We start from the raw sequence: 10,862 nt of genomic DNA, 5'->3' as shown, positions 1-10,862 counted from the left end.
CAATAGACTTTTTTGATAGCTTAAATGGCGGAACATGGAGGATGATTAAGAGGAACGGTGAAGTGGTTCAACGGTTGGAAAGGGTTCGGCTTTATTACCCCCGAATCCGATCAACAACCCTGCGATATCTCTTTGTCCATCAAACTTCCATCAAAATTCGATGGATTTACGACGGTCAAAGGGTGGGTTTCAGCTGGAGGTCGCCGAAGATGGAAGAAACAGAGCCACCGATTGTTACGCTGCTCCTGCTGATGGAGGAAGGGGTAAGGGATTCAGTGGCTCCCGCGGCACCGGAGGGAGATTTGGAAGAGGGCATCGTGGTGGTGGTGGTGGTGGGAGGAGAGGGGGATACTATGGTGGTGGACGTGGTGGTGGTGGTAGAGGAAGAATGGACTGCTTCAATTGTGGAGAGGAAGGTCACTTTGCCAGGGATTGTCCCAACTGATCCTTATTGTATAATCTCCTTTCTTGCTCGGTTTTTGCAAGCTTCTTATTCTGCTTCCTTCTTCACCCCAACAAAATTATGTAGTTGAAGTGAAACCAAAAGTGGGGCCTACTTCACAGAATTGTTAACGGATCTGTTAACAGGTGGTGAAAAAAAAAATTATGTAGTTTTTTAGGTGGTAATTTAAAACTTTGAGATTTTTAGGTGGTAAAATAAAAATTTGTGTTTTTTTAGGTGGTAAATGACAAAAATTCCCAAAAAAAATTAAAAAAAATTTAACCAACAACATACTTATGGAGTAATATACAGAGTAATATGCCATCGAAAGAGATTTAAGTATATTTCCGAACATCCTAAAATGTGTATCGTACATTAATCATTATACCAATATAATTAACCAAACATGTTCTTAATCAACAATTCAAGATTGCCTCCTACATTTTCATAATAAAAAGACATATTTAATTATAATGTTATCAAAAAATATAAAAAGTAGATATTTTAAACATGCACGTTTTGACAAATCGGACATGTATATAAATGACAAAATACGGCTGAAGTTTGTTTGCTCTGACACTTGAATAGTAAGTTATGAAACAGATGTACTCCTTAGTATATATTTTGAAAAAGGCTACATGTACACTTATTGTACAAGATTTTCTTGTACACTACTATTAATTTGTTCACACATATCAAACCCACTAAAAAATGAAAATGAAAGACAATAAATATGTCATTTCAACCAATAAAAAAATGTAATGTATAAGATCACTGGATATACATGTAGTAGGATGACTACTAGGATCCATATATTTTGTGTATCGCTATTCGACGCCCGCCCACGCTAAAATCGCCCTACTATTCATAGCGAAAGTACAGAATTACCCTTATATTTTTTTACCCCTCCCTTTCATTTTTTTTACCCTTCTCACCTCACCTTTCCCTCACCTCTCTCTCATCCCCCCTCCCCACCAATCTGGCTGCCGGAAAATCGCCGGAAAAATGAAATTCAGGCGAGAATTTTTTTTACCCCTTTTATAATTCGCCGGAAAACTGATATTCATACCTGTTTCTTCATAATTCGCCGGAAAACTGAAATTCTGGAAACGTTAGTATCTTCATAATTCGTGTGAGAGTTGCGGCGGTGTTTATAGTCGAGGAAGTTGTCCTGGAAAATCGCTCCCGGAAAGCTCGTAAGCTTAAATGGAGGAGGTACAAATGGTATTTTTTATTTATTTTTATTTTATTCATTTCTGGCGCACAAGATTTGCACCGTTCACATGTACCTGGCGCACGGAATTTGCGTCAGTTCCATGGACCTGGCGCACGGAATTAGCGCCAGTTCCATGAACCTGGCGCAAAATCTGTGCGCCAGGTCCATGGAACTGGCGCAAATTCCGTGCGCCAGGTCCATGGAATATATGCGAATTTCGTGCGCCAGGTAAGGATCGGAGATGGGGCGGCGGAGGTGGGGCGGCGTTGAGGGCGGCGGAGATGTTTATAGCCGGCAGGAGGAAGGGAGGGAGAGAGCAGAGAATGAGAAGGCTCATGAAGGAGGGGGGGGTGAATTTAAATTTAAAGGGTAGAATCATACTTTAACGTAATAAATTAGGGCGTTATTAACGGAATAGGGTGTCGAATAAAATCCCCTATATTTTTTCAACCATCGTACACGACACGGGATCCAAAGCCGTGTATAAAAGATAAAAAGTCTAGGAAATCTGTATAGCAAAGGAAGGACAAGGTTTTGGGGTACGGTATGGGCCGGGCGTGGCTAATTGAGCTGCGCGCGTATTGAGACATGAGACCTGACCCCAATCCCACAATCTAATCTGACCTCACACTATAATTGCCTAATTGGTTGGTTTCTTTCAATTAAGCACTAGATTCTCTTTACTCCTTCCCTATTTCATCCAACATTAAAACCCCCATATTTTCTCCCACCCTTTTCGCTTCACATTTCATCATCAAACATTTCATTTCTCCTCCTTAATTCTAATTTTCCATCTCCTTTTCCAATTTCTCAATTTGTGCATGGTTTATATTTATCTATTCATTGCATAGTTGTTTAACCCCTTCTTTGGGTTTTCAAGATATGGATTTCGAGTACCAAGAGGTGATTTTTCCCTTCTTTCAAATAAAAAAGGATAATTCTAATTGAATTTCCCCCTCTGTTCTAAGGGTTGTTTTTAGTCAATTTGATTTCTGGGTTTTGCTTGTTTTTGTGTTTTATGAAGTGGGTTTTGCTTGTTTTTGTGTTTTATCAAGTGGATTTTGCTTGTTTTTGTGTTTTATTGAATGGGTTTTGCTTATAATTTTTGTTACAGTAATGGTGTTTTGATTAAATTGCAGGAGTACATTAGGAATTCAAGAGATGTTCAGCTCTTTACTTGCAGATGGTTGCCTCTCTCTCCTCCTAAAGCTCTTGTTTTCCTTTGCCATGGTAATATTCCTCTCTGAACTTTTTTTTTTTAACCACAGAGATTTAACTTTTTATAAAGCTTGGTTTTTGTTACACTACTTACAGATAGGGCTAACCTAAATTAATGTTTCAAAACAATATACAGTACTTAGTACTAATATTTAAATTTCATGACAAAATCATGTGTCAATCGGCAATTTAGTATGGAGGACTTCTGAATTCTCATAATTACTGAATTGATGATATTTTTTGCAGGGTATGGCATGGAATGCAGTAGTTTCATGAGAGGTAATTTAATGCTTTCTCACTTTATACCGCTATGCAGTTAAGGCTCAATTCAATTTATTTTTTTCCCATAATAGATTTCTGTCACTGAGCTTGCAAAACAAACTTCTAGAAGTGCTTAATTAAGATGTGGTTAGCACAATTGTTCTTTAGATTTCTGTCACTGGGTTGGCCTGCCTGTCTTGACCTCAGCATGGGTGACTTTTTCTTCAACAACCATTTTTATTGTCATTGTTTTATTTAATTTAAAGATAATGTTACACTGAATCTCATATGAGATTTGAATCTTAGAAATTGAAAAAGTAGAAGTGGGTTGTCATACATTGCACGGCTATATTTTATTTGTTGTTAGTTTGGTATTTACTTCTACGATTATTATGTGCAAGTAAGATCTAGATCTTAAGACTTTTTGAAAGAATTGCGGATGTCCGCTAGTTGAGTTAGCGAGAGAATTCCGTCTCTAAAATCTTTTGTTCGAGTTTTTCATGTTGGCAATGTAGGATGTACTTTATCTAAAACTTGGGTTTCAATCTTGTCCTACTTTGGTGTCTTAGTTGTGACTAATAAAACAGAGAAAACTAAATGGAGTCTCGAGGGAGGAGGTATATTTACAAGTGTAAGATGGAAATTTCCTCTCATTTATGTCATTTAACTGTGAAAATATACACACACAAGTATTTTGAGTATAAACTCGAGGAGGGAATAACCTTTGAAAAAGCCTTACTTGGAGGGGGGGTGTGTTCAAGGCTGTTCTTGGCGAGTTTGTAAGGGAATGTTTGACATTTGTTGAGCTTCATAAAGTTGGTTTCATGCAAATAATTTTCAAGCTTTTCTTCATTGATACTTTCGATCTTGTGAAATCTACCCCTGTCTTTAGCTAACTATGCTTAAAATGCTAATTCCTTGTCTGAAGGACCAACCTCCCTAGTCCCTTCCATCTTTCATATTTATGATTTTGTCTTGAATTCTTTAGTAATTTGCCCCACTCCATTAAATAGAAAAGAAGCAGGCAATGTCATGTATTTCTGAAAATGCATGTGAAGTGCTTTCAGCCACATACTGGAAATGGGTACTGTGTTTTTCACTTATTAGTGGTCAACATCATTTCTGGAACGTTTTATTAGTGTCATCTTATGTATTTTCCTTGATGTAACATCCCCCAACCACCAGTTTTACACCTTCTTAAACATCTAATTTCTTTAGTAGTTGAGAGTTGTGAATTCATATTTGATGCTAAGCTTGGAATTTGGTGTGGTAATTAATCGACAAATTAAATGTGTAAAGCTTTTCTAGAAATTTGTATCATACTTCATTCTCTCTTTCCCCTCCTCCTAACCATCTTAGTCATGAAGCTAATAGGAAAAATGGAAAAAGATATGAGTAGATATCTATTGTGACAAGTCCTTGTTTTGCAAACTTGCCAATTACATATACGTATAGTCATCTTAGCTTGTATTTTCCAATAAGTATTTCAACAGTATAAGGAATCGTTTTTCTCTCCAGTGATTAGACCTCTATCATTCCTTTAGTGTTAGCAGGACGTTTTGTCCAGTTTGCAGTTAGTTGGGTGTGGAATACAAAATTAACTATAGCGTGAAAGGACTTCTATGAGTATCTATTGCTTTTGGGTGGTGCTGTCGAAATTTTTGGTGCATTGGGGGAAAAAAATGTCGCAGGAATTGAAGAATGCTAAGCTTTACCTAATTAACAACAACTCCACATGTACCCTACTGAATGTAAGGTTTTAGCAGAGAAGATGTTGTGTCCTAAATAGGCTTAACCTCTACTTGTGGTTCAAAAAGAAAAAAATAAAATAATGCGTAAATGTGATTGTATTTTTTTATTCAAAGGAGTGTAATCTCAGGTGAGGTGAATTACAGAGGTTTGTCATTTGTTTGCTTTTAATCATTGCTGACATAATTACTGAGTTTCTCCATTTCGTTGCATATTGTTCTTTGGTATAAGTTGGTTAAACAACCAATTCTTGAATTCATGATTCATTAGACCAACTTTTTTTCAGGCCCCACCATGGTATTTGGAGCACATGTTTTTGCCCATGCCACTTTTCCCTTTTATTTTGATCTTCTGGATGGGCAGGAAAGGGGGTGTGCAGGACTAGGAAGTATGTATTTTTGGAATAAGGGAGGAAAGAAGAGTGAATGAGAGTACAATCAGCCAGTCAGTATCTAGGTAGGCGTAGACTGTATTGATCTCATTATGTGCCAGATCATACTAACTGACCATGATTTGATGTGGACCAATGACCTCAAAATATTAACATTCTCGATCTCTAAATATGTGAATATGTAAAAAATATGTCAGAATTTTAATTTTTATGTTACAATTATGATTGTAGAATGGTGGTGAATTGGTGACTAAAGTTCTGTACTTTGGTGCATACAGGATGTGGAATCAAACTAGCATGTGCCGGCTATGCAGTCATTGGTATGGATTATGAGGGTCATGGAAGGTCCAAGGGTGCCCGCTGTTATATTAAGAAGTTTGACAATATTGTAAATGACTGTTATGACTTTTTCAAGTCAGTTTCTGGTAGGTTAACCTATCCCTTATGCTGGATTCATGCTCAACTTCCACGTGATGTCTTTAATTTGTTTCAATGGTTCACAGAGCAGGATGAGTATAAGGGTAAACGGAGATTTTTATACGGGGAGTCGATGGGAGGAGCTGTTGCGTTGCTACTCCACAAAAAAGACCTCACCTTTTGGCATGGTGCAGTTCTTGTTGCCCCCATGTGCAAGGTAATGCCAAAATGACATAATTGATTAATCCTTAATTTCGATACCAATGATGAATACAGAATAATTAGTTGTTTCATGTGGTTGGTTGAGCTTATATTGGATTATTAACCACTTAAAGAATACTTAATTGTTTGGTAGCTTAAACAGTGTTAACCATGGCAATGTAAAAGGGCTATCTGTTGATTTTATTGGTGGTCTACATAGCAACGTTTCTAATACACCCTTGTGAAATTGCCAGATATCAGAAAAGGTGAAGCCTCATCAAGTGGTTATTAATATCTTAACACAAGTGGAGGAGATTATACCCAAATGGAAAATAGTCCCTTCTAAAGATGTTATTGATTCAGCTTTCAAAGATCCTGTCAAGCGGGAAGAGGTTATCTACTAATTAATTCTCTAAACCTGTATCCCATCGGAAAGTGTATGTGTTCTGTTACGCGCATTGTCGCAATTATTTTTCTCCATTTATAATTTCTCTGTTTCCCTTTTTGCAGGTAAGAAGCAATAAGCTCATATATCAAGAGAAACCCAGGCTGAAAACGGCTCTGGAAATGCTGAGGACAAGTATAAGCCTCGAGGAGAGCTTAAATGAGGTTAACTTTTCCTGCCTTAGACTTGCAGTTTATGTTTCTCATTCCTGAAAAGACTTACTATTACTATTAGTAGTTACACTATTGAAAGGATTTATGTGATAACTAAAGCGTTTTCAAGAGAAGAAATCAAAAATCCAATTTTGTTGAACAAAACCTAGTAATGCAGTGGATGATGGTTACAGGTAACCCTGCCATTCTTTGTACTACATGGGGAGGCGGACATAGTTACAGACCCGGAAGTGAGCAGAGCACTGTATGAGAAAGCCAGCAGCATAGACAAGACCATCAAATTATATCCAGGAATGTGGCACGCTTTAACATCAGGAGAGCCTGATGCTAATATTGAGCTTGTTTTCAGTGACATTGTTGCATGGCTTGACAAGCGCAGTGACCTCGAACATAAAACATTGCAGAACCAGTTCCTTGTTAATCTTGGGTCCGGGGCACATGTTGTAAGATCTGCGCCCACGACACCCTTGATGAATGGTGGAAGCATAAAGAAGCAACAAAAACCGAGTGTGTACGGCAAATATTTATGTGGTTTGAAAGGACCTCGTATGCATCATCACTCGTCTATGTAGATTGTAGAGCCTTCGTTTGAGTACTTGTGGGTGTCTATGTGTGTGTGGTTTAACTATTTTCTAGTCACAGTGAAAATCTTTCTCATTTGTTGTGGCAAATGGATGTAAAAAATAAAAGGAAAAGGGAAACCATGTTAATATCATACTTATTTATTTGACAATATATAATACTATAGAACTCTTTGTTTTTTTTGTTTTTTTTGTGTGTTAGCAACCGCTTCACCCTTAGGGCTAATCCGGATTCGGGGAGAGTTATGGGTTGATAGGTTCCAGTCCCCTCCCAATTGTTTTGGGCGAGTTCTGTGTGTTTTTGTTTGTGTTTGTAATTGTGTATAGATCATTTCAATTAGTTTATCTTAATTCTTAATGCATTAAACAGTCAATCAGACATCAAGCCATGAACTTTGGTTAAACCTAAAAGTCTAAAACTCAACTACTACGGTACTTTTACAAACAAACATGTGCAATGAGAGCAATCAGGGCAACATAGAACCTCACTTTTATAATCAATCTTGTTAAGTAATTACCTAACTAATTATGCAAATGTATAACATCTCTTTAATATAATACTACTCCCTCCGTCCCGGAATACTTGACCTGTTTTCCTTATCGGGCCGTCCCTTAATACTTGACCTGTTTCTAAAAATGGAAATATTCTAACAATATTATATTATTTCTCACTCCACCTCTATTAACCTACCTACCCCTATTCCATACAAAAAATAGTTAAAAATTCAACCCCTACTCTCCCCCAACCCCACCCTTTTACACATTTCCCACTAACTATATTAAAATAATACCCCACTATCAACTACTATCTATTAAATTAAATAAGTCAATTCAAGTCCCTTAAACTCTGTGCCGGTCAAACCGGGTCGAGTATTCCGGGACGGAGGGAGTATGTACGAATAGTATGTTTATACTCTTGTTACTCCACACTACATTACTACGTATATGGTATAGTTGATTAGTTGGTATATTAACAATAAGCCGCAGTAGTTTTTATCTCGTGTAATGCACATTTTGTTATATTGTGTAAGTAATGAAATAAAAGTTTTCGAAACAACAAAGGATGATGTATTTACCATGTGTCTAATTGAATTGAATTTCGAATGTGAAACAGATTTTGCATCAAAAAAAAAAAAATTATATGCATCTCTTATACCATAGAAAATATATATTAAGATGAAGCCAATAATATATTACTTCGTATATATTAACATTTGTTTTCATACAATATGAATAAAATAGGATGAAAGTAAATTATGTGAATAGTGTAAAAAATCAAAATGGTGCAACTATTAAAGGACAGAGGGAGTAAGATGTACGAAGTACTACGTAATGCTTTGTAAATTCTTGTCAGTTGTGCTGAAGTAGCGGGGATATTGCTAGCTAGTATTAGGGTGAGTTTATCCCCAGACTCACTTTCAATCTTCAGACTCTGTCACTTCAGTTTTCCACTAACTTTTTTATTATTTAGACTCACATAAAACTCTCCCTATTTTTACACATTATCCCCAGACTCACCTCAGACTCACACTTAACTCCTAAAATAATACTTTATGTATATTTTTTTTTTTGGTACATTTTCTAAATTATATTGAAATTATGTTTTCTTATATACAACAAATGAACAAAGTATATAGGATGTCGTAGAGCTGTTCATCATTGGCTCGGCCCGCTGGCCCGACGGTCAATTTTTCGGGCCCGGCCAGTACTTTTGAAAAAATTGCGGGCTTTGGGCAACGCAAAACAACATTTTTAGTTATAAATTTAGCCCGGCCCGAAAAGCCAGCTAATTTTGGCCCGAAATAGCGGGTTTTGGGCAAACAAAATTGGCCCGAACATTGGCCCGGCCCGACATTATGGGTAGATTTTTATACTCTCGGCCCGGCCCGGCCCGACATTATGGGTAGATTTTTATACTCTCGGCCCGGCCCGGCCAGACATTATGGGTAGATTTTTATACTCTCGGCCCGGCCCACCTTTTGATCAGGTCCAGGATGTCGGAAGTGGATTCAACACTATTGGGTGTAAATGTATAATGAAAGGATGATCGATATTTTGACTAGTATGAGTAGATTGAGAATTTTATGTTTGGATAAATTGGGTTAAATTTTCCACTTGCTCATTTCTCATATTATGGGATTTGATTTTTTTTTTTTTGACAAAAATATAATTAGTGTTTTTTGGGTGAAATAAGATAAATTAAGTTTGAAGCAAAACTGAATAAAAATAGAGAAACTTTTGTGTGAGACCGCCTCACAGGAAAGACCGCCTTGTTGGCAGTCTTGCTGGCAGCCATGTGGGCGCATGTGCTGACGTCATGCTGACGTCAGCATATAATTTTTTTTTAAAAACAAATTTAATTTTTTTTTTTGAAAAAAAAAATTTGAATTTTGTTTTTCAGGCTTAACTAATTAGACTTCAGGCTTAACTAATTGGACTTCAGGCTTAACTAATTGGACTTCAAACTTAACTAATTGGATTTCAGGCTTAAATTATTATTTTTTCGATTCGAATTTTTTTTTTCGAATTTTTTTTGGAAATTAAAATTTTCAATTTTTTAGATATTAACTAAACTAGTGTAAAACATAACTAAAAGTAATAAATGTCATAACTAATTGAATAACAAAATAGTTAAACTTATGAGTCGAATAGTTATTATTTTTAAACAAACTTCTTATTAACTAAAATTCATAAAATCTTAACTAATTGATTTCATTGCTTAACTACTTAGTTTCAGTACTTAACTAATTGCTTTCATTGCTTAACTAATTGATTTCACTGCTTAACTAATTGATTCCATTGCATAACTAATTGAATTCAAGCTTAACAATACTTTCTTTATATAAACTTATTGGTTCTATTGGTTAACTAATTGGTTCTATTGCTTAACTAATTGGTTTCAATGCTAATTAATTGATTTCAAAAGAAAAAAAAATCTTTATCAGTTATTAGATTAGTTTCATTCCTTAACTAATTAATTTTACTTAACTAATTGATTCTATTTCTTAACTAATTGGTTCTATTGCTTAACTAATTGGTTTCAATGCTAATTAATTGATTTCAAAAGAAAAAAAAATCTTTATCAGTTATTAGATTAGTTTCATTCCTTAACTAATTAGTTTTACTTAACTAATTGATTCTATTTCTTAACTAATTGGTTCTATTGCTGAACTATTTAGTTTCATTGTTTAAAAATTGTGGTCTTAACTAAAACTGGTCTGAAACACAAAATACGTAAATCAAACTCAAAAAATCTTAACTATATCCGAGATAAGCGTAACTAAAACTCAAAAATTCTTAACTAAAACAAAATTATTCACAACTAAAACAAATTTAACCACAACTAAAAAGATAATATTCTTAACTAAAACAAAAAAAATCTTAACTAAAACAGCAATATTCTTAACTAATATGAAATCAACATAACTAAAACAAAATTGTTCTTAACTAAAAGAGAATAAATGTTAACTAAACAATAATTGACTTAAATTCAGAAAAAATCAACTAAAACCATTTATTTCTTAACTAAATCCAACAAAAGCATTACTAAAAGATCACAGTTCTTAACTGAAACTAAAAAAAATTAAATCACCAACATCAACAACTCCCTTCGTTTGCCTCGCAGCCATGGCAAGACTGAGCACCTTCAGCATCAGGCGGCGGCTCATTCTTTCTCCACCTCAGCCACCACAGGCCCGACGCCGTTCCATTCCGCTCTCCTCCCATCTTCGACGGCGACGCGCAACCACAGCCACCAGCATCCCCGCG

General features: G+C 35.8%; 2 protein-coding genes across 3 annotated transcripts; both read left to right on the top strand.

Moving 5' to 3' along the window:
- Nucleotides 1-160: 160 nt before the first annotated feature.
- On the top strand, nt 161-445 carry LOC110774703 (cold shock protein 2-like). The gene has a single exon (XM_056832746.1). The coding sequence runs from the start codon at nt 161-163 to the stop codon at nt 443-445; it is 285 nt and encodes a 94-aa protein (XP_056688724.1).
- Nucleotides 446-2,213: 1,768 nt separating this feature from the next.
- LOC110774716 (caffeoylshikimate esterase) lies at nt 2,214-7,281 on the top strand. Of its 2 annotated transcripts, XM_021979283.2 has the most exons (8): nt 2,214-2,561; nt 2,798-2,888; nt 3,123-3,155; nt 5,556-5,702; nt 5,781-5,911; nt 6,150-6,287; nt 6,406-6,504; nt 6,687-7,281. In XM_021979283.2, exons 1-8 carry the CDS (start codon nt 2,541-2,543, stop codon nt 7,083-7,085), a joined length of 1,059 nt encoding a protein of 352 aa, XP_021834975.1. In that variant the 5' UTR covers nt 2,214-2,540; the 3' UTR covers nt 7,086-7,281. The 2 variants fall into 2 exon arrangements, with proteins under 2 accessions (XP_021834975.1, XP_056689763.1); XM_056833785.1 differs by lacking the exons at nt 2,214-2,561; nt 2,798-2,888; nt 3,123-3,155 and adding an exon at nt 4,847-5,342.
- Nucleotides 7,282-10,862: the final 3,581 nt, after the last annotated feature.

Source organism: Spinacia oleracea, chromosome 6 (genome assembly GCF_020520425.1).
Source record: "Spinacia oleracea cultivar Varoflay chromosome 6, BTI_SOV_V1, whole genome shotgun sequence".
In the NCBI taxonomy this organism is placed as follows: Eukaryota; Viridiplantae; Streptophyta; class Magnoliopsida; order Caryophyllales; family Amaranthaceae; genus Spinacia; species Spinacia oleracea.
This window is presented reverse-complemented; position numbering and strand designations above follow the sequence as displayed.

Excerpts from the sequence above, each read along its gene's own strand:
- LOC110774703 (XM_056832746.1), top strand. The coding sequence starts at position 161 with ATGGATTTACGACGGTCAAAGGGTGGGTTTCAGCTGGAGGTCGCCGAA.
- LOC110774716 (XM_021979283.2), top strand. The coding sequence starts at position 2,541 with ATGGATTTCGAGTACCAAGAG. Across the intron at positions 3,156-5,555 it reads ATGCAGTAGTTTCATGAGAG|GATGTGGAATCAAACTAGCA; the intron begins GTAATTTAATGC and ends TGGTGCATACAG. Across the intron at positions 6,288-6,405 it reads ATCCTGTCAAGCGGGAAGAG|GTAAGAAGCAATAAGCTCAT; the intron begins GTTATCTACTAA and ends CCCTTTTTGCAG.